This window comes from Daucus carota, chromosome 7 (genome assembly GCF_001625215.2).
Source record: "Daucus carota subsp. sativus chromosome 7, DH1 v3.0, whole genome shotgun sequence".
Classification (NCBI taxonomy): Eukaryota; Viridiplantae; Streptophyta; class Magnoliopsida; order Apiales; family Apiaceae; genus Daucus; species Daucus carota.
In genome coordinates this window covers 1,435,469-1,459,238 of record NC_030387.2, presented here as the reverse complement: position 1 = coordinate 1,459,238, position 23,770 = coordinate 1,435,469, and the positions used below count along the sequence as shown (strand labels likewise).

At 34.9% G+C, this 23,770-nt stretch overlaps 2 protein-coding genes and 1 non-coding gene across 3 annotated transcripts; 1 reads left to right on the top strand and 2 right to left on the bottom strand.

Moving 5' to 3' along the window:
* The first annotated feature begins 133 nt into the window (after nt 1–133).
* Nucleotides 134–7,012, top strand: LOC108193442 (N-(5'-phosphoribosyl)anthranilate isomerase 1, chloroplastic). Its single transcript, XM_017360098.2, has 6 exons — nt 134–268; nt 2,644–2,706; nt 3,316–3,704; nt 3,791–3,954; nt 4,298–5,722; nt 6,676–7,012. The coding sequence occupies exons 2-5, from the start codon at nt 2,652–2,654 to the stop codon at nt 4,527–4,529; spliced, it is 840 nt and encodes a 279-aa protein (XP_017215587.1). The 5' UTR covers nt 134–268; nt 2,644–2,651; the 3' UTR covers nt 4,530–5,722; nt 6,676–7,012.
* Nucleotides 7,013–9,978: 2,966 nt separating this feature from the next.
* LOC108193444 (uncharacterized) lies at nt 9,979–12,427 on the bottom strand. The gene is made up of 2 exons (XR_001801192.2): nt 12,052–12,427; nt 9,979–10,456 (listed from the first exon to the last, which is right to left on the bottom strand). It is a non-coding gene; the product is annotated as an uncharacterized LOC108193444 (transcript).
* Nucleotides 12,428–18,843: 6,416 nt separating this feature from the next.
* Nucleotides 18,844–21,907, bottom strand: LOC108194018 (BTB/POZ domain-containing protein At1g50280). Its single transcript, XM_017360906.2, has 3 exons — nt 21,672–21,907; nt 20,427–21,590; nt 18,844–19,567 (listed from the first exon to the last, which is right to left on the bottom strand). Exons 1-3 carry the CDS (start codon nt 21,732–21,734, stop codon nt 19,010–19,012), a joined length of 1,785 nt encoding a protein of 594 aa, XP_017216395.1. The 5' UTR covers nt 21,735–21,907; the 3' UTR covers nt 18,844–19,009.
* Between the last annotated feature and the right edge of the window lie 1,863 nt (nt 21,908–23,770).

Sequence of the window (23,770 nt, the reverse complement as noted above, 5' to 3'; positions counted from 1 at the left end):
ACCACCAGATTTTGTAGCATAATTTAAAATCCCAATTGAATACCTCAAGATTTTAATTGATTTCAAACAATCCCAATCGAATACCCTCGGATTTCATGAATGCAAAAAAATGCTTTAAAATCCCAATCCAATACACCCCTCTTAGTTTAATCGTCACGAGTGAATATAAAATATATTCTGAATTAAGATTACTGACCAAAAGCAGAGGCGGCAGCCGCAGGGGTTTTGAATTTTTTCCCCAATTCATTCGATTCAAGCATCTGGCCAGGTGAGATTCGCGTGCTTATGTGTAATCATATATATACACACACCTGTTTGTTAAATTGCGTGCTTGACTGCTGTTTGTTAAATCATTTCTGAGAATCAGTTTTAGTTGCGGATTGCATTTACTTATAAATTGTTGTGATTGTTAATGTTTAAATTCCGGAAATATTGTTGATTACTAATTGTCGGCTCTGATTAATTGATGTTGAATATCATGCTTAGCTATAGTCTATAGAGTCTCTTAGGGTTAATATTACAACCATTGATTAGTGGCTTTGAAACTGTGTTTCCAGCATAATTCTTCGACCTTCTTCCCGGGCGAAAGTAATGGAGCTTTATACTACGACTAATACTATTATAAATTGTAACACCCCAGTCCCACATCGAGGAGTGTGGAGACTTTAGTTCAGTTTATAAGCATAAGTACTACTACCAATTGTACCAACAAATCATGATCTTTTGGGGGCCTGTGGATTACCCAAGTTGTTGCAGTTGGGCCAGTATATTTAGACTTATTTTCGGATTCGGATTTCGGGACTTGACCCGATTTTCGAAAAAGGCTCGGGATTTGACCCGGGTTGTCACATATGGTATTCAGAGCAGGCTCTCGAAAGCTTGATTCGTCAAGTTGCCGAGCAGGCCCTCGAAAGCTTGATTCGTCAAGTTGCCGGAGGTGGGGACACGAAGGCTGGTGGTATTATCCCGCAATGGACAGAGATCCGGAGGCGGGGACACGAAACCAGCCGGTATTATCCCACAATGGCTAGAGAGGTTCGATCTGGGCCTATGGGCTATCCGTTTCGGCCTGACGAGGACGTCAGGAATTTAAGTGGGGGAGTTTGTAACACCCCAGTCCCACATCGAGGAGTGTGGAGACTTTAGTTCAGTTTATAAGCATAAGTACTACTACCAATTGTACCAACAAATCATGATCTTTTGGGGGCCTGTGGTGGGCTTGTGGATTACCCAAGTTGTTGCAGTTGGGCCAGTATATTTAGACTTATTTTCGGATTCGGATTTCGGGACTTGACCCGATTTTCGAAAAAGGCTCGGGATTTGACCCGGGTTGTCACATAAAAAGTGCTAGCAAATTGGTATACATTAGTTATTTGCTTGTACTTATAAAGGCCCAAATACTCTTTTATCTAACCGATGTGGGATGTTACAAACAACCCCTCTTATATGCTCGACGTCCTCGTCGAGCCGACAAATCAAACTTACGGAACCCGGGCAGTGCCGTTGCACCTCCGGCCGGGCAGAGCTCTGATGCCATTTATAACATCCCAAGCCCACAACTAGATGCATACGTCTTTTTCGAAAATCAGGTCAAGTCCCGAACTCCGAATCCGAAAATAAGCCGAAATAAACTGGCCCAACTGCAACAACTTGGGTAATCCACAAGCCCACCATAGGCCCCCAAAAGATCATGATTTGTTGGTGCAATTGGTAGTGGTACTTATGCTTATAAACTGAACAAATATTCCCACTCTTCTCGATGTGGGACTGGGGTGTTACAAACTCCCCCACTTAAATTCCTGACGTCCTCGTCAGGCCGAAACGGATAGCCCATAGGCCCAGATCGAACCCCTCTAGCCATTGTGGGATAATACCAGCTGGCTTCGTGTCCCCGCCTCCGGATCTCTGTCCATTGCGGGATAATACCACCAGCCTTCGTGTCCCCACCTCCGGCAACTTGACGAATCAAGCTTTCGAGAAACCTGGCTCTGATACCATATGTGACAACCCGGGTCAAATCCCGAGTCTTTTTCGAAAATCAGGTCAAGTCCCGAACTCCGAATCCGAAAATAAGCCGAAATAAACTGGCCCAACTGCAACAACTTGGGTAATCCACAAGCCCACCATAGGCCCCCAAAAGATCATGATTTGTTGGTGCAATTGGTAGTGGTACTTATGCTTATAAACTGAACAAATATTCCCACTCTTCTCGATGTGGGACTGGGGTGTTACATAAATGCACACACTCTTAGCTTCCATGTTATCCATTCCCACGGAAACAGTTAGATTGTTGCATCGTAGCTATTCATTAAATTACCCTAAGAGGCCGTTTGGAAACCTGCATTTGATTTCAAATGGTGGATTCAAATGACAGGAATTGAGTTTTCATTTCAAATTCTCAGATTTATACTAGCATTTGAATGTCTGGATTTCAAATGAAATCCGAATCCATATTCCCAAACAGGTTATTTGATCAAATCCAGAATTTGAAATGAAATTCAGGTTCCCAAACAGGCCATTAAGAAACTTGCTTTTAGTAATACTATACATTTTATCTTTTTTTATTTCAGTTAATGTTGTTCTCATGCTCAAGGGAATGTTATTTTGATGACAATATTCTTGCAATCTTGTTTTTGATTTCAGGTTTAAATATGGGTAATCCGCTTCAACTCACAACAACAAATTTATGTGCAAGAGAAACCCCTGGTTTGTTAACATACAACTACTTTACTTGGTAACTTATTTTTCTTGTCGATGTGTCGTGTTCAAACTACCATGGTTTTGTACTTCTATACTATACTGTTAAAGCTGAACCCATGTTTATTGGTAGTTGAGCCTGTGACCACTAAATTGTGGCAGGTGGTAGATGAAAGTAGGAGTTGGAGGTAGCATCTCCTTGACGTTGATGTTATTTACAACATTTCTTGAATTTATGTGTTGATTTTTCATGTGTCAATATCGTGTATTGTTTTTATTTTTTGGTAATGGAACAATTGTGGTATCATATGTAGTGATTATCAAGCTTTATGATTTTCTAGAAGATGTTCATCAACTCATGGTTTCCATCCGCCACCAATTACCACATTTTTTTTAGTGATTTATTTTAAAATTTCGCTTCTGCTGACTATCGAACTTGTTATCCTTTTATTTAGGATAGATCTGTGTTTTACTTGTGTCCGTATATAATGAATATTGATTTCTCATGTTTGAACATTATAAGTAATTTGTTGTCCTGGTAGTTGAACTAGTAATTTATAATTTGTGATTTTGTCCCAATGTGTTCGCTAAAAATCATAACAATATTGATGCATGAAGTATCAATATTGAATGTTATGCAGGAGGCTCCCAAACTAGAAACACAATCATCAAGGATAGTATTCTCAGGGAAGATAGGAAGAAGAAATATTATCCATTGTGCAACAAAAGTTTCTGCTACTCGCGGTGAACATGAAGATAGTAGGCCTTTAGTGAAGATGTGTGGGATTACATCTGCTAGAGATGCTGCTTTGGCAGCAGAAGCAGGTGCTGATTATATTGGAATGATTCTTTGGCCTAATTCAAAACGTTCAGTTTCAGTCACTGTTGCAAAGGATATTTCAAAAGTTGCTAGAGAATATGGGGCAAAGCCTGTTGGGGTGTTTGTTGATGATAATGCTGACACAATATCAAGGGTTTCCAATGCAGCAGAACTTGAGTTTGTGCAGGTGACCATTGAATTTAATTAGCTGAAGAATAACCATTTAATATTATTGTGTTTCCTTCAGCTGGTAACTGGGTTCCACTTTTGTAGCTTCATGGAGATGCTTCAAGGGCTGCATTTCCAGTGTTGGTCAAGGAAAATCGGATAATCTATGTCCTTAACGCCAATGAAGATGGAAACCTTTTAAATTATATAACTGAAGATGACTGTTCTTTAGTTGATTGGATACTTGTGGATAGCTCAAAAGGTGGCAGGTAAGAACCTTTATTTGTTACAACAATTCATGAGCTTCATTCTACTTCATATGGTGTTTGTATTTTATGACTAGAAAATAAGTAAACTGTGATGACCTCTTACATTAAATCCTTGCATTTCGAATTGTAAATTCTTATAGGTCAATTTTGAAATACATTCACCTTTATTTTCGAATGGGCAGAGTACTCTATAGTGCAAAGTCAAAAAACACAAATTGTTTGCAGGATTCATACCATTGAACAATAAAGAATGACTTGACTATTATGTTCTTGTATGTCATAAAGAATGTCTGGACTTTTTTTTCTCGCATCTTACACCAGTCCTTTTTGCATGTACGTGCAGTGGTAAAGGGTTCAATTGGTCCCAATTTAAGCTACCTTCAATAAACAGTAAACATGGATGGCTCCTGGCAGGAGGGATATACCCGCACAATGTATGTGAAGCTCTTGAAACTCTAAAGCCAGATGGAATCGACGTTAGTAGTGGCATTTGTGGTTCAGATGGCATTCAAAAGGATAAGTCACGGATTTTATCCTTTATTAATGCAGTGGAATCTGTAACTTACAATAGCTAAAAGCAATAACTTCCAATTTTTTATAGTCTCACATTGCTTCCGAAAATCGGAATCGAGCTTGATGCCGTTTTTCTCTTTTTGATATCCTTCATACAGTAATATCACTTGGTTCAAAATCTTGTTATGCGGGTCATTTAAAACCATGAAGTGGCAGGCTTGTTTAATGATTTTTAAGAATTATTACATAATTGTGTTAATGACTTGAGTAATTCCCTGGATTGGTAATGTTACGTTATCACATATGATTATATACTATCAGATTTCAATTGTAATTTTTGGTATATGATTGTTTAAATGAATATGCAAGCAAGTTCTAGCAGCTGTGATTTTTCACAGAGGGTTTGGGTGTCTTCATCTAAATGCCCATGTGAAAAAAGGCTTAAATTTTGTCCATTACATGGGTTTTCTAGGAGGATGAAATTGTGTATGACCCATAAGAGAAAAAGATGTGTTCTTGAAGCATGTATGTGGTCTGATGGTGGAAATAGTAATTTAGATTTTGCAGATTTAGCTACTAGGGTTGCTAAAAGTTCTGTGGCTAATAGATTGTCAAATGAAGTGGATGAGAGAAATGTTTCTTCTGATGGTGGAAATAGTGATTTAGGTTCTGCTAATTTAGCTACTAGGGTTGCTAAAAGCTTTGTGGCTAATAGATTGTCAAATGAATTAGATGAATGAAATGTGCCTCGAGATTCTGGTTCGATGGGAGCTCCTAAATTAGTTAGCTTTGAAGAGGATCCTATTGTAGATAAGCTGAGGACACAACTAGGAGTTCTGCACCCGATTCCGTCTCCTCCGGTTAACAAGAACATTGTTGGGTTGTTTGTGTTCTTTTTCTTTGTTGGGGTTGTTTTCGATAAGTTTTGGACATCAAGGAAGAGGAAAGGATCAAGCAATGACAGGAAGGCTGGTAATAGGCCACATGTTCCTACAAGCTTCTGTTCGTTTCTCGAAAAGGATTTGCAGAGGAAAGAGTCGGTGGAATGGGTTAACATGGTTCTAGAGAAGTTGTGGAAGGTTTATAAACCAGGGCTTGAAAGTTGGCTTACTGGATTGCTTCATCCAGTCATTGATGATTTAGAGAAACCTGATTATGTGGAGAGGGTTGAAATAAAGCAGTTATCTCTACGAGATGAGCCTATATCGGTTAGGAATGTTGAACGCAAAACTTCATGGCGTCTTAATGATTTGCAGTAAGTATATTGTTTAAGTTGTACTGATGTCTTTTAATAAGATTGTTTTTTCTTCATTTCTTATTTAAAAAGCATGCTCGTTTTTATCTACTGTCTTCAATCTTTTGAGAATTAATTTAGTTTTCTGTTAGTTTTTGTTCCGGTCCCCAAACTTTGGAGTTAGTATTTACGTAGATTGTAGTGTTCTTCCTTGAGTCCAGGGTCTATTAGAGGTACTAGATTCTAAGAAATATCCACTGCAATGATTTTAAAAGAAATATCCACTGCAATGCAAACAATATTCAAGAATCTTCATAGTGTGAGAGAAAAACAAAGACATGTCTATTGATTATGAGACATGTCTTGTTTCTTCCTCACATCCAAGAAGATCATCTTACTTTACCCTTATGAGCTATAAGGAGTGGATAAGAAGACACTAATCAAGTCTCCTTTCAATATGAAGGAACAATATCCGTGACAACAATTGCAACATCCATGATAACTGAAGATAAAAGAGTATAAAAGATCTGATGAGATGAACAAAACTATGGCCCTCTTTGGTTCATATAACGTGATTGCCTTGTAGAACTTACCATTTTCTGCCACACTAGTACAGCTTCCGAAGACATTCTCACTAAAGCATATTGTTAGACTTAACCTATATATTATTCTCTATTCCTAAGTTTTAATTCTTTCATATTAGTACTCTAGTTTTGGTAAGGTTCATTATTTGACTGAAAATACGAGCTGCATGTTTGTGCTTCTTGTATGGTTCAGTTGAACCTCCATTCGTTCCGAGTAGTTGGAGGGTTTCTCAAAAGAGTTATAAGGCTTTGCATAAAGCTTTATAGTGCCATATATATGGCATGTTGTTTGATTTATGTACTTTATTTTGTTATCTTTTCTGCTACAATGAAATCTCACAAAGCAGCAATCATATCTTATTATTGTCATCTTCGATTGTCTTTATTAAGGTATCAGATAGGCATCTGTTACACTGGTGGTGCCCGCATGTTGATAATGCTGTCCCTTAAATTTGGAATAGTACCCATTGTTTTGCCGGTGGGTATTTGAGATTTTGAGATTGACGGGGAGCTTTGGGACAAACTGAAATCAATTCCATTCGAGCCTTGGGTGGGAGCTGTCCAGTGGGCCTTTGTATCACTCCCAAAGATAAAGTTTGTGTTGTCTCCATTTCGTTTGTTCAATTTAATGGGTATGTCTTAGCCTTATATCAATTAAACTTATATATTCTTTGTATGAACTGACCTATTTCCAATTTGCATTAATACTCTAAATCTTTCAATTGAATCTGCTAGTATAGATATTGAATTTCATCGATTTTAAACCAGCTTGATGACAGTGTTACCCTTTTTTGAAGCATGCTTTATGTACAATATTCTATAGAGGATGACCATGGTTCGCATTGTATTAAAAGGACGAGGCAAAATTTGATTTTTAAGCTATAAGAAAATGGACAGAAAGCTTAAGAGATGCTTTGCATCACTTTGGTCTCTATCTAGCTAGAGAAGATAACACATGCACCTGATTCTCTACACTAATGTTTCTGAACTCAGTTCCCTCATGAATTCGTGTTGAAGTCCAAAACCTAATATCTAGGATTGTGGGTTATATGCCAAAACGCATGATGAAAAGTCTGTAATATACTGGAAGGTTGTACTGGCTACTACAAGTAAGAGTCATGCTTTTGGTCTACTGTCATACTGTAACTACTGTACCCTGTAAGGAAGCATGTGCAGTGCTTTGGCCACTACTAGAGATTATATACAACGCAAAAAATCACAATTTAGCTTCTAAAGTTATTTAGCAAAAAAAAAAAACTTCTAAAGTTTACCAATCCTATCTACAAACTGAGATACAGGACGGCTTGCATTGGGTGCATTTTAATTTTACTTTTTTGATGATTACTAAATGCAATTTACTAATTTCCTAATCATTTTAATGTAGTGTTCTAGTATCCTGTTTATTTTCTTGATTAATCAAGATCTTGAATTTTTACTGATACTTCTTTTTTCATGCCTGCTTTTTTTACTTCAGGAATTCCAGTTCTTTAAATATAAGTGAAATTATAATTCCCTATCTCTTAGAGAACAACCTATCGATCTTGTTGGCACGTTTAATATCCATATTACTCCCTCTCAGTGCTATACAGCTACAAAAGTTTATAGTTTGACTAATTTTCTTATTTAATATAAGATTTTAATTTAAAAGTTGCATCTTGCAAAAACAAACCCACGAACATCAGGCATCAGGATGCTGTCATTTGCACCTGATTTAAATAAGCATCTAAAGAGTAAAAAATCTCTTCCTCAAGTTGATGCAAAGTTTGTCAAACTAAATCTAGGGACTCGCACCATATTTTTAATAATTTTGTACTTGCTTGTTCTTTTGTGTAAGACTCATATGTGATCATCCTCTCTTCTCGAATCGATCATATGTACCCGTCAATCCAAAACCAAGCATGGCAGGAGTTACACATATAATAAATAATTAGTTTTATATTAACCTCACATGTGTTTATGGTATTACTGATGCTTGTTCCAGTGATGTTTTTCTTGTTAAACTTTATTCAAAGAAATTGACTGGTGCCATACAGGTTTCTGACTAGGCTTCTGACTGAGGAATGTATCAGCTGGAGAAATCTTGCTTAGACTGACATATAAAGCATATGTTGAGGATGAAGAAGATGAAATGATTGGGGAAAGATCAATAGATACCAATGTATCAGATGGCGAATATCCGAATCTGATGAATCTAGTGCTACATATGTGCAGCCAAAAAAGAATTTGCCTAATGGGACAGAAACATTCATGGATGTGTTGGCAGCTTTAATTGTAAGCGAAGATTTTCAAGGGATTGTAGCATCTGAAACAGTAATACAGAATCTTCAGACAAAGTCACGAGCAATTTATCAGCATCAAGACCGAGTGGTCTTGAAATTGAATCAGCATCAAGATCCCAAGGTTCAATCAGCATCATCAAATTCTGGGAGTGACTCTGAAGGTTTTAAAGGTTACTTTGTTCTAGACACTTTTCATATATGTACTCTTTCTTTAAAAAGACGTGTGAAATGTCCCTTCCCCTAGTTTACTTCTCTTTGATAATGATTTTTCGTGTGTAGGCTCTGCTTTATTTTGGCTTTCCGTAATCACATGTATCTCAGTGCTTATCGCTTTCAATATGGATCATTCTAGCTTATTTAATCCTTAATACTTGCAGAACTTGTGAAGAATTAGATATATGCTCAAACAAGTAAGTCCATAAAAACCTATGTTGCTTCACTTCTGATTCAAAATCACCATGTTCTTAGAGTAGTGTCTTGGTGCATTATTGGTATTCCCAAATATCATATTTTTACTGCACTTGGCTTGTTATAAATTATAATGTTGTTCTTTTGCCTCTTCAAGGTTCCCCCTCCGTAAATTAGATGAAGCTTTTGTTAGAGTAAATATGAATTGCAAGAAATAAGTTTGAGTTTGATACTTTGTTATGTCCTTGTATCTCTCAATTGAATGAAATAGTTTAGGTTGAATCATCTACGTTATAATAGGTCATCCACTTTGCAGTCCTCTATTTCTTACTAACAATATGAATGAAAATTATTTATTAATGTCTTCCAAGCCATTTTATGTTTCGCTCATAGCTTTTGAGAATTTGCTGCTAAGCATAGGTGATTAAATTAGAGCTAGTTGCACGTTTTATCTGACACTCATTTTAATCGAATATTATAGTAGAATAGTTTTTCAAGTGCTTAGTATTAGTTAAACATTTTTCACTATTGACCCCTATACTTGCGTCAAACTTTCTTTTTTTTACTTGAACATATTGCATAAATTATCTTTACATTTTTCATTATATGGGCATAAATGTGATCATATTCTCATTTCAACTGGTGATTCTATCTTGCTCTACTCGCCTTCATTTTTACCTCTGGTTAACAACCTTCTATTGTAATGCTAATTGGATGAAGTTCCTTGGCAGATTCGACAATATCTTGTATATTGCAAGGACGGGAGCATCTGATCAAATAGATACAGTACTTTTTATCAAGAAAAACTGCAGAGGTGAACAGTATTCCTTTTGCACAGCACTCGAACCCAGAGTGATATAAAAGGGTAAGTAACTATATGAGTTTAGAGCAAATATATAAAAAACTAGTAAAATAAAAATAATAATATACCTTGCTTTGTTTTGTAGGGGAGACAACAAAAGGGTAAGTAAAGATTATAATGTGATTTTAAACTAAAGTTCAGCAATTTCATTCGAAATAAAGCACGAGGCCCATGAAATTAAGAAACTAAATACCAAATTGTAAATTTTAAGAAGTTGAACTGTATACCAAATTCATAAAATTTAAACTTGCTCACATTTGAGCCACTAGAAGATTCTTTTTGGGATAAAAAGATACCCTCTCCTGCCAAAAGAAATGGTGAAATACTTAAATAATAACATCAGCTTCATCCACAAACATTTTATAATCAACTTGTTTGAGAATTATTTAGCTGCTTTTTCTGCACTCTCATGTATGTTATAAAAGCACAAGCTTGCGAGACCATTTTTAAAGTCTCAATTTCGCCATAAGCATGGAATTTATCCCTTGGATCCAGCTCAGTAATTCTTCCATCCATCTTGTTCACATAGAGGGTTCTTATGCTCTTATCATCTGGAGGTTCCAATGGAGGCCTTTCAGCTCCCCTGGTCCATAGTAGCTTCAATACTTCCGGATTATTGGCCCTGATTTAAAAAAACAAAACGACATTATTTCGGAGAAATGCGTACTGCAAAAGGCATTTAACTATATGAGTTTAGAGCAAATATATAAAAAACTAGTAAAATAAAAGATTGAAATATAGAACTGATTGAGTAAGCTTACAGGTAAAGAAAAGTACTACTAGATTGTGTGACATATCCCTTCAAGGCATGTATAATCCTAGCTAGACAGAAATAGTTAATTTGTAGCGGAATAGGAGAGAGAAAAACAGCTGGTAAGCTCATCAAGTTATTAAAAGTACTAACCAATTAAAATTATGACTTAATGGTAGCCCATAAATGAGATAGTGAGTGTTAAAGTAAGTGTATTATATGAATACGTGGTTGTGATAATCTTAGTGGGTGTTTGGGAATCCACGGGAAGCGTTTTTTTTTATAGAAGTCGGGTTCAGCTTCTTAAACGACTGTTTGGCAAAAAAGTTTCCACACTTCTGTAGGACTTTTTAACAAAGAAAAGAGAGGAAAAAAAGAGCTCCAAGTTCTAACTTCTTGTTCTAACTTCTGACTTCTCATTAATTTGATTAACATATTTAATATATTTCTTTCACATTTCAGATATGTGATAAATTATATACATTTATCAATATCATTTATTAAATAAATTGTTAAAATGAATATACTTATAAATTTAAATTACCAAAATTTTCACCGATTTATTATTCACATTATCCAAACACTTTAAAAACTTATAAGTTATGTCTACTTATCATTTATAATCCACTTATCTACTTTAAACAATAAGTAACTTCTTTTAAACTTAACCGAACGGCCTCTTAAATGTATGTTATAAATTGACGATTCATTCTTTTTGGGACATCCAAAAAAAGAAAGGAGGTCATATAAAATGGGATGAAGGGAGTACAAATTATTAAAAGTTTTGAGCAATTCACTTCGCTTAGAATTTTACAAAATACAGAGATAATCTTATAGGTATGATGGGAGCGGTGGTGGCTGTGATTGTGAAAGGGGAAAGACGGTGGAACCACCGTCGTCAGTCACGAGGGGAGAGAGGAGAGGGATATAGAGGAAGAGGAACCGAAGGACACTACACCATATGTGACCTATTGTAACAGCCAAAAAAGTGTGAATAAAGGCTAGAAAGTATTGCTGAAAGTGAAAAAAAGGGCTGTGGTAACACTTTTTCAAGAAACAAGATTGTAACTAAAATCGGTGATACCATAGGGGTCATGGGTAACACTTTTTCAATTTTCAGTTACACCTGAAAAAATGTAACTATATACCTCTATGCTTACACTTTGTTTTGTTTTGGTAACACTAAAAGAACTGAAACTATAAACCTATGGTAACAGTACCGTGGTATTTGCAACATCATCTATGGTGTAACCATAAGACCTATGGCAACACCTTAGCAACTGAGAAATATGAACCATTACAAAAACATGAAATAAAACAAAAATATGAAGAAGCATGCCTGATTGAGAATACAAATAAACCACAATACCTAATTGAGATAGGCCCAACACAAGCCCCAAATGAGAAACACCAAAACCCCTAAACAAAATACCCTGACAAAAGCCCTAAAGTCCCAACACAGATACCTGACTCAGAGTTTGAAACACTCGTAATTGAAACCCGCTTGCCTCTTTTAGACCCAATTTCCTCTAGGTCTGAGCTGAAGACCCGATGCTGAGTGTTTGTGAGCGGGGAGAGTGTTTTCGTGAGTGTCTTTTTGTGTTTTGTGGGAGTATTTCTGTGTTTCTTCAGCTTGTTTAGTTTCAAGACAATTATTCCCGCATTGCTTTTCCTTTAGATTTAAAAGCTCGCCCATATATTTTTTATTCAACCGCCTAAAATTTCAATTATTAATCACACTATTATTTAACACCAATGGTAACATCACTTTGGTGTAACCTTAGATGTCTTATTTTATCTATGGTTACACTGAATGACACCAATAGTTTCAATGAAAAAAATTTAACCATAAATGGTCTAAAATAATTTTATGACCGCTATGGTCACACTTTAGCTGGTTACACTGAAAAAATTTGTTACAACAGGTCATATATGGTGTAGTGGGAGTAACGACGGTGAAAGAGTCGCCGGAATCACTTTAGCCGACGGGAATGACTGAGTTGGTGAAGGGAGAGACGTAAGGGCAGTTTTGTAATTTCACAAGTATTAGACTGAAATACCCTTTAAAACTTTCCAATTATATCAATTAACGTTAAGAATTTAATGACACTTTAACGGGGGCCACTCTTTTAAATAGCGGAGACAAAGTTTGGCCATCTTTTGGGAAATTCAGAAACCTGACCAATTTTTTGTAATTCGGTATAAACTTTGACCATAATTTTGAAGTTTACTCTTGGACTATTAATGGCCACACATATTATGTGCCTGTTTGACAAATAAGGCTTCTGGCTTTTTTTGCCAAGAAAATAAGAAGTTGAGAATGCTAGTTTTTGTTTCAGGACTTCTACTTCTTTCCCAAACAGTTTAATCACTTGTAAGTTTTAATTTACTTCTCAATTCTAGTCTACTTTACTTTAAGTAATAAACACTTTTTTAAGTTTACCCAAAGGGCCCTTATATGTTCGTGGTCGTGACTGTGTGAGACAGAGAAACAAGATGATTCACATACTGATAATAAAGCTCTCATTGCTTCAATAATCCTCCGAGAGGAGGCAATTCAACCGCATGAGGGCAGTCGGCACCTCTAGGGCAACCCCCGTCGTGTAAAGCCTACAAGTATGACCTCGAGAACTTTTGTAATATGGTGCTGATCTACGATACTTCGAAATAGTATTGTCCTAACGCCATTTCAGATGGGAATCCATAATTTCAAAAGTACAACTTCTTGGTTAACCGGATATTGGTTTCAAATTAAGAGAATAATCACATCTAATCTAAAGAAATTGGTCAAATCAATAACAAATTATACATGTGTAGGAAACAAATTGGCATGCATCGTAAGTGGAACATATAGGCGTACAGTTGCATATATATGCACTAAATCATTCAGGGACTATCGATATTGATCAAACCTGAAATCGTGAACGGCGATGCGCAACAACTAACATTAAATCTCAATCGAAAAATCGTTCGGCTCCGCAAATTAAGGTAGGAATCGTTTGGTTTTCCCTCGAAAGCCTTAATATGTGCACCCCAAAAATTGATTTTTATCCAATCGGGTCGGGTCTATCATTCAAAATAAGCTTTTATATTTTAAATTTATCTAAATTAAGTCCTCCTTGCCGGATCTTAAATTTCACAAATATAAAATTCGTATCATTTATGGGTGAAAATTTCGGCTAACAGTTTCTGTTTGTTTCAGCAATTGATCGATTTTGGGTCAAGTTAAAATAACTTAAAATTGAATAAAATTGAAAACTTTAAGCTTTAAGGAATGAAATTCTAATTTCGGGTGGATTGTGGCCAATTGGATGATTTTTTGGTCATTTTAAAATTTTATATCTATAATCAAGTTGCGAGTTCGGATGGATTTGAGTTGTGTCTGATATCGTGCATGATTATTTGCACTAACTCGATAAAACATTTAAGATATATCTACTATTCAAAATATTTGTCATCAAGAATTCAAGATCCAACCATTTATCCTCTTCTTCCCTGTTTATTAACACAAGCAGAACAACCAAGAACACAAGAAAACACACAATTCAAAAAGATGAACGAGAACTCTGAACCTTCTTCCCCTACACTCTTTAATCTTAAGCCCCCAATTGCCATTCACATTGATCCTGAAGATGTTAACATACATTTCTGAAGAAGTGATTGGCTTCGATAGAAGAGGGGCCAAAATCTTCAAGGGCACTCTGTTTCTGTATGAATACCTGCCCGTGTGCATTGCTTACAAAAGGTTTAATCTTCAACTGCAAGACTTCTGCGCTTTCATGAAAAAAATCAACCAGAATCGTATTGCAAGAAACCCTTATTTAGCAGAGATCAAAGAGGAAGTGAACGAAGGGGGTCCTTTTTGGGTTTCTTTTGAGTATGTTGGTCCGTTGCGATTTACCTACGAGCGGATCCCATAAATGAGATTGCGCGAGGTTTATTACTGTGATGGCGTTAGTGTCGATGCATGACCAAAACTTTGTTCATGGTGGGGTGAATGCGGGACATGTTTACATAACAAAGGAAAATGTCTGGAAATTAGGTTTTGGAGCAACAACATATGAGTGTCTAGAGGTAGAAGAAACACCCTCTAAATACTTGCCCATAGACGATATCTGTTATTGGGGACCAGCTCCCAGAGTTTATGATGATAATATCCAGACATCTGATTTAAATGTTTAGCATGTGGGAATTATGACACTGGAATGGGCTATTGGCAAAATATGGGTCAAAACTCGCAGGGACATGTTTGAAATAATGACTGATGCATCTTGGTCTGGACTGATGACGTTTTTGGCACTGAAGATTTAAAGAGCTTTTTAGATGATTGTCTCAAGTGGGATGTTGACTTGAGGCCAAAATCACTGCAGTTACTGCATCACTATTTCTTTCTTAACAACGATTTCGGACCTACACAGTAGTGGCTGGCTGGAAAAGGATTTGCAGATGACGTTATTAAAATTGTTCATATCATTGATATTCCATGTGTTTTGATTTTGTCTAAATGTAGCTCAGGTTTAACGGTGATATGATTCAGAGTGTGTGTCTGATTTTCTTATGTTCTACAAGTTTAATATCTGATTCATTATTCTGATGAAACCCTACAATGTAATAATTGGAGTTTACGGACCAGTGTTTTGCTAACTTGGTTGTGCATCGGTATATCTTAATTCTTGACATTTGCTTAGTTATAATAAGAACTTTATTTCTTTTGACATTTGCTTAATTATGATAAGTATTTTATTTCGTTGAGTGTTATGATTCACTGTGTGACTGGTTGGGGAGGATGGTATGTAACGGTAGAATGAGTAAAAGTAAAAAAAAATATTTTGATAAGAAGTTATTATTAAAAAAAGTGGATGTAAAATTGTTCCGATGAAATTAGAGAAAAAAAATGGTAATAGAAGTGAATGGAGCATTCTTTCCTAAATTGGTTGCCGAACCTAACATCCCTTTTATTTATAAGTCTCTTAATCGATTTTTCTTATGTCCCTGTTGTCTATCGTGATTAACACAAATAAAGATTTGAGAAAAAACAATGTTATCACTTTTAAAAATTACATGATTACACTCTATAACTAATACAATTAGTGTCTATATAAGGCTTATACTGCAGTAACTAGAATGAGAAAAACTAGGATCAATTACACACTAAGTACACCTTAGTTCACCGGGCTTACCATTAAGGCAATATTACATGATATTAATTAGGGCTGTAAAATGATCCGAGCGATATCGGGTACCCCTCTGCTCTAATATCGGATCATATTATTTTTAGATTATTCAGATTTGGGTTCGGGATCATTTTATTCGGATACAAACCGATCTCGGGTATTTGAGATCCGGATCTGAACCGAATATGATCTAGTATCGTATTTTCTATTTTTTAACCGGGTAGTTTATGAAACATCAAATATGAGCCGGATATGATCACTAAAATTAAATATCATTATTATTTTAATTATTCAAATAATTATCATTTAGTCTAAGTAAACATACTATTATAAAATGTAATAATTTTAAATTAAAACTTATAATCATATGTTGGTATATATCATTTATTAAATATATATGAAGATAATAAGTATTATCACATTAAATAAATCATATTTTATGAAGATATAAAGTTAAGGGTCATGTTCCAGAGAGAACCATTAGGGAGAGAACCTTTAGAACAATTACCTTATATCTAGTCTAGTATTAGTCAGGGTTCTGTAGCAGAACTTCAAATGAAAAAGGTATTAGTTAGGGTTCCGCAGCAGAACTTCAAATGAAAAAAATGTCTTATTTATGTATTATATTTAAAAATTACTTTTGACCACAAACAACGATTGCAAAAACATGTATTTAGATTTAGATCTTGAAAGTTTATGAAAAATATAGAGATTTACCTTAGTGGTTCCATGGGGTTCTATTTAAGCATTGGTTCTCTCTTGAGCGCGACCCATAAACTTAAATAAAGTACTAAATTTTTATAAAATGATGACTATTTAATTATAAATGTGATGGATTTAAAATATAATATGTATATTAGTTCGAATCGAATATGAACCGCGTGGATCATATTCGGCTATTCAGGTAGGATCATATTACGAAACATTAAATGAGATCGAATCTGAGCGGGTATAGGTGTGCTCATATCCAGGATCATATATTATACGGGCTTAATTTTTTCGTCAGATTTGGATCATTTACTTATATTTTCGAGTCGGACATAAGCCGAGACACCGGATAGTCTGTACCGATTTACGGCCCAAATACTAATGAGTATGAACCAGTTTAATAGAGGATTGCAGTTGTTTTTTTTTAAACGTAAAACCCTTCTTCCGAATACATGATTATTTCATAATCACCAAAATAATTTCTCAAAACTTATATTAATAACATACCTTATCAAAATTCATCTAAACTTAAACATAATTGCACTTACGAAAGAAAAGTCCGGCGGTAGCCGGGCTGGTAAATATATACTCCCTCCGTCCCTCTCAAATCTTAATATTGGGGGACGGGGGCGTGACACGGAATTTAACGTTCTTATAAAGTATAGTTCGATAATTTTTTTTAATTTTTTTAAATAAAAGTTTGATATTTAAATTTTTATTCAGGAAAAAAAAATCTTAAAAAAAGGTTATTTAATTATGTTTTATAGACGCATTAAAATGCGTTGACAAAGAAATGTTAAGAAATGAAAGGTACCGAGAGAGTATTTTCTAAGCGCAGTCAAAAGCAGCATTTTCTTGATTATCATGGATCCAATATGTATGAGTATATAGCATTGCATGTCTAAAATGCTCAACATGAAACTGCATTTGGTTTCAGTAGTTTGATCCATTTGAGTTGCCAGGCTGTTGGACCACTTTCACAAACACAAAAATGTCAGCTTTGTCATCTATGCTCTGCAACTACATGAAGAAAGCCTCAGTTGACTTTAACACGACAGCCAGCAGCTGCCAATGAAAACATGGAAGGATCTATTTATGTGTGGCTCTGAAAGAGAGAAGGCCCCATATTCATCATAATCATTTAGACAAATTTTTCATCTGTCAAAAAACATATCTAGCCTTATTCAGACATTTTGATTCAGCAATAATCCAAAAAGCTGGCGGGTTTCATTTAAGAGACTTGTACAGTGATACAGTAAAGTACTTACAAAGTTTTGATTGATCAATTTTTAAAAGGAATTGATAAATAAACTTCAAACTTTACTATTTAAGTTCCAGTTCAATTTTTTCATTTATCCAAATCACATTATTACAACTAATATGGATGAAACATGTGGAGAAGACATGGGTAAATATGGTATAAATTTTGGATTTGAAGCTTAAATAGTAAAATATGGAGTTTATTTATCAATTCCCTTTTTAAATAGTGTTCATGTTGTATCCATCATCATTATGACACACATAGATCGTGGCTTTGCCCCACAATTTTAAGCCATTTTTTAGCTTAAAAAAATGTTTGTTAGATATAAAATATAAATCAGCTTCATTTCAGATAAGACTTAAAAAAAATTTAAAATAAGAAGTAGGATGTATTTTTTTATAATTTTTTAACTAAAATCAATTTCAATACTAAAATAAATAATGCATCAAATTTATTTTTCAATTATTATTTTCATAAATAATAAATCATCTATAATATAAATTAAACCATCAAATTGTTTGAACACCTATTATATAAATTTACGCTCAAAGTCATAATTTTAAGATTACCCAACGCCTTCTATTAATAAAATAAAAGAAGTATTCCTGAAAATCCGGGCATATATTGGTGTAATGATTAACATTTATAAATTGTTTTCCTACATACCATACGCAGTCACGGGAATGAAAATATTTTGGCGTATCAAATGTCACGAGAAGATTCTAGCCATCTTTTCATAACAATATTATACATCAGTTTTGACGTATTTAATTATTAGTAGTATGAATTATGATAAGACTAGAATATGTTTTTTTTAAAAGGAATTAATTCAATAATGAAAAATAATACGATATCCATAAAAACAATTAAGTTGAACAAATATAAAACATATCATATCACTGATTAATCTGATCTTTATGAAGATACAATCAAGCAACTTGTTGAATTGATGTATGTATGTGTATAGCATTCACCAAAACCAATTTGAATTATTGATCGTAATTGCATTGATCACAATATCCTGATCCGCTGGACACATAATAACAACTATTTTGGTGAAAACTTTTGCTGAGACTAATTAACTGTTGTTATTATTCACACTAAAAAAACCGATCTTAAAAACTCCATTCAACTTAATTTTCAGATATCTCAAGCAAAAATGCATATACTCACAGATTAAGCACCTCCTTCATTTACACCAGAAGGGAAATTACACAAGTTCAAAAGAATACTATACTCACAGATGCACAAGAAAAATTCAAAAATATAATGTAGCTATAACTAGCAGAGTCTTGGCAGTACTTTACTCCTGGCATGGGACATCATGGGACTTGCATTCTTCCCCATTCTTGACATTTTACCTTTCATTTTTCTGCAAACTTTCTCCAACTCCACCACCCTCCTTTGCATTCTTTGCAGGTCTATTCTCATCTCATCATTCTCTTCTGCTGCATTGTTTTTATGGTCTTGATGATCATAGTCTGTCGTTTCGGTATAGTTCTTGTGAGTGATCATGGACTGATCACCAGGACTACCATTGTACATGATCCTTTGGTTATGGCTTTTAATGGGATCATTTGTCGAGGCTTGATTATAAGAAGAGTAGGAGGAGGACTGATATTCATGATCATGGTCTTTTGGAGAAGGATCAAGTGCAGGGGAGTTTGTTATGATGTCATAAGTGGTTGAGCTGGTTTGAGCAGCAAGAGCTTCAACTGAAACCCTAGGGGGGACTCTAGGGTTCTTGGCTAAATCTTTGCATGCTTCTAGGCTTAGCTTTTTGTAGTTCAAACATCTGCATAGCCTTGATCTCTCTTCTAAAGATAGACTAGGATGTGACTGCATGCAAAAAATAATTCATTTATTCAAAGTTAAGAAATTTATCAATATTACACGAGGCACATCATGTCTGTGTGAGTATTTAAATTTCAGCAATCGATCAATTTCAATATATACACACATTATGATCAGAATTCTCCTCATGAGATCGAGCTCGGGGATCGATGCTATATATGATTACTGCAATCTGCATATATAAGTTATGGATGGGAACATGACCACATATCTACCTGCAGCTTGCTACATGGTCACAGGCACTACATGCATTATCTAACAAGAAATAAACAGCTATAATTTGATGCTGACTTTAAAGCTAAATAATTGCCCCCTTACATCTAGCATTGATTTCAGCTTGGGCCCATCTTTTACAATGATTCAAATCTGTATAAAATTTTGCAGTAAAAGAAAACTAACTGGTTTCAGACTTGAGAGTATGAAGTCTCAAATTATCAAGAGGTTACTTTTAAAAGTTTGATAAACTAACTTATTGAGTCTATTAGCTTATAAGCATCATGTGAATGAACATTTCTTGTATGTATAGATGAGGACAAGATGATTTTTTGACCAAAATGGATAGAGGCAATAATATTCTAGTAGCTAGCCAAATGCAGAGAAGAAAGAGGACAAATTACAGATATAATTTTAATTAGTGGCCAAGGATAAACCTTGGCCATTACAGAAAGACCAAACAGATATGATGACCATACATGCCTAAAACTTCAAGAAAAGGATTACTAATTGTGACTAATGTAGTTCTTGATTATTTCCAAGGAAATTGTGAGGAAATTTAAGAACACATAACAGAGTTAATTATGCAGATTAGACTGTAATCAATTATAAGTATGGAATAGTTAAGTACCTCAAGATAGATATCAACAGCTCTGTAAACCCCATCAAAACAATCTCTTGCACAATCTGATAAACTCTCTGCAACTCCAAGAAATCTTGAAATCTTCAAGTTCTGATCAGGAGCGATTTCGCGTAGATAGTTGTCAAGCAGCCAACCAACTTTCTTCATCTTCTGTGTGTACTCTTCTTTACTATAAGTATGAACAAACAATCTAATCAATCTCACCACAAGATTGACATCATAGACACTGTTACCATCATTTGCAGAAACCAATAAGTCATCCAATTTCGCTTGATCAAGAACCGAAGCAATTAGTCTCTCCAACCCTGTTCTGCAATCTCTACTTATGCCAAAAGTTGTGACAAGTCTCAAAATCCAAAACAATCCTCTACATGAAAATGTGGATTTTCGGACAGTAAGTACCCCGTAAACAGCTATATCTGCTAATCTTGTGTACTCTGATATTGTGCAAGGCTTGATCATTACATCATGTTTGGACTGAACACTGGTTTTTAGGTAGTTGAGGATGAACCTTGTGAGGACTAAACTGGTGTCATCAGTTCCATAAGCACCAAAAATCTTGACAAATCTTTCGATAACCATTGGGGGTAAAACAGTTAATTCATCAAACCACCAAAACTTCTTTGATGAACTTTTTGTGAGGCCAAGAACTTCAGGGGTCATGCTCTTTGTCGACGAAGACAGCCTGAATGGAGTTGCAGTGGTTTCCGGAGAAGAAGAGGAGGAGGAAGAGCAAACAAAAACATCTGAATGCTGTGCAATTTTTGCAAGAAGGGTGTTCAAGAGCTTTTCAATTAGGCCATGGGAATCTGCATACTCAAAGAAAGATTCACAGCTCCTTAGACAAGTTAAAACATCGGTCCGCGACCAAGAAAACATCTCTTCAAGAAATGCTTCAGTTTGTTGCAGAAGATTGCAAGCTGAGACCTTCTCTGTCATTACAAGAAACAGGCCACAACAATGTAGCAGACAGACATTCGAAAAATTCACTACAAAACTCCCATTGCTGTAACAAAATCTCGAAACCTGCTCGAACCCGAATGGCCCTCCTGGGAAACCATCAATCTGAATCCCAGAATTCTTGATTTGAGTCCTCCTCCTTTCTTGCTTGATGATTCTCCTCAGCTTCCCTGAAAATCTCGAAATAATTTTCTGAAAAAATAAAATAAAAAATAAACATAAGCAGCATGAAGACTAATAGATTTATTAGCAAGTGCTGAAAATCATAAATACCTCATTCAGAAAGAATGTTTGTTGACCATTAATATGAATTTGAAGATCACAGAGCTCTGTCATGGCTGCTAATGTTGCATTGAAGTGCAAACCTCAAATTTAGTATCAAGAAACAACACTATTGGATATAAAAAAAAAGATATAGTATAAAAGTGTGGTGTATTGGCACAGGACATGTGAAAGAAATTTGGTTATATATGAACGGGAGAAGTGATTAACAATCTATTTCTAGCAACAAACTTTCAATGATATAATTTCCGTGCTATTAAAGGCGGAAAGTAGGGGGATGAAAGACACATCTTTGCTCAATTATAGAATAGTTTTGTTTTCAATGTGTTTCGGGATCAATATATTCGGACATAACTGAAACTGATCATGGTATTTGAAATCCGAATTCAATTTAAATATGGGCCACTATTGTATTTTTTTAGTTTTCACCAAGCTCCAATCATTTATAAAATGGGTTAATTATCTAATTGGTCACTCACTTCACACCAATATATCATTCGGGACACTCTCGAATTTTCAGTCTCATTTGAAACACTGTTTTCAAAAATTGTATCATTCTTAAAAATATAATGTTAAATTTGAAAATAAATCGATAGTTTGAGAAGTGTTACTCACGGGGCTTTAACACAGTATGCTATAGAGATTATGTAGGCACGATTAATTGAATTTCCCTGTCCAAAAAATGACTATATATGGATTATTAAGGTTCTTCATAACCCATCTCTTCCACCATCAATTTTTCCCATTTTTTGGACGCATAAATTCAATTAATCGTACCTACATAATCTCTACTGCCTACTATGTTAAAACCCCATGAGTAACACTTCTCAATCTGTCGATTTGTTTTCGAATTTATCATTTTAGTTTTAAGACTGAAATTTTTTCCAAAAAATGGTGTTTCAAATGAGATCGAAAATTCGAGAGTGTCGCGGATGATATATTGGGGTGAAATGAGTGCCCAGTTAAATAATTAACCCTTTATAAAATAGACATAAGACATAAATCATATTTTCGAGTCAAATATAAATCAGGTAAGACAGTCCGAATCAATTTTCGGCCATTGACCAAAATTTTAAAGTGAATGTATAAATCATGAACGACAATGACCAACATCCCCGTAAAAAAACGATTGTCACGTACCGGATCCACGTTGGTAGGGTTAATATATATGCGAGTCTGTGTCTGTTTAAAAAACTCATAATAAAGGACTGGACTAGAAGGTGTCGTGTCATTTCAACAGTATTCACGGGAGTTGCTACTTGTATTTTAAAACAGTTAAGCAACCAACCAAGACCTGATTTCTTTATTGAATTTCTAGACTTGATTGATTGTTGCATGATTCCAAATGTCTCCTTATTGATAATATCACAGGTCTCAGACAGATTATAATCAATTATTTTTCTAATTACGACAAATATCCAATGCCATAATCATACCACTTGTTGGCTTCTTTTTTTTGTGTGCTTTTTTTTTTTTTTTTTTTTTTGCTTTGTGACCCAGTTGTGTGCGGACACATATAGTAACAAGGAAAATCATGAAAATTATATAATTTTAAAAGGATTACATATGTTTTAGAAATGAAATGAAAAATCATATGATCGGTTTCTTATTGAATTTGAAAAATTATATAATTTTAAAAGAATTAAATATACTTACATTTTATCTCTCTTAAAAATCAGGGTTTGTAAAGCCACCTCACATCTCTTGTCTCGTCCTTCTTCAAGCTAGTTGAGGGGTTTTTATTGGGTTTTTTTCTGGTGAAAAGTACTGACCCCCTGTTTTCGAATATATATATTATTAGTTAATTTTATTTCTGGTGAAATGTAAGGAATATATATTTTATTAGTTAAAAATATAAGAAAGCCCAATTATGATTTGTATTATTTCGAATGATTGTGTAAGTATTTTGTAATATAACGTGACAATAAAGGAAATATACAGGACACACGACACGAAAGAGAAGATTAATATATGTAGTCCAGTACGAGCAGACTGCAGGTCAAGTGAAAGCCCATAGCATTGAATATAATTAGAATTCCATCGTCAGATAATTTGATCATATGTGTTTATTGAGCTTTGTATTTATACGT

What these genes read in the sequence shown, in the direction of transcription:
- LOC108194018 (XM_017360906.2), bottom strand. Translation starts at nt 21,734, where the DNA reads ATGACAGAGCTCTGTGATCTTCAAATTCATATTAATGGTCAACAAACA. An exon ending in AAACATTCTTTCTGAATGAG is followed by an intron (nt 21,591 to 21,671) that starts GTATTTATGATT and finishes TTATTTTTTCAG; the next exon opens with AAAATTATTTCGAGATTTTC. An exon ending in CTGTTGATATCTATCTTGAG is followed by an intron (nt 19,568 to 20,426) that starts GTACTTAACTAT and finishes TTTTGCATGCAG; the next exon opens with TCACATCCTAGTCTATCTTT.
- LOC108193442 (XM_017360098.2), top strand. Translation starts at nt 2,652, where the DNA reads ATGGGTAATCCGCTTCAACTCACAACAACAAATTTATGTGCAAGAGAA. An exon ending in ATGTGCAAGAGAAACCCCTG is followed by an intron (nt 2,707 to 3,315) that starts GTTTGTTAACAT and finishes TGATGCATGAAG; the next exon opens with TATCAATATTGAATGTTATG. An exon ending in GATAGCTCAAAAGGTGGCAG is followed by an intron (nt 3,955 to 4,297) that starts GTAAGAACCTTT and finishes ATGTACGTGCAG; the next exon opens with TGGTAAAGGGTTCAATTGGT.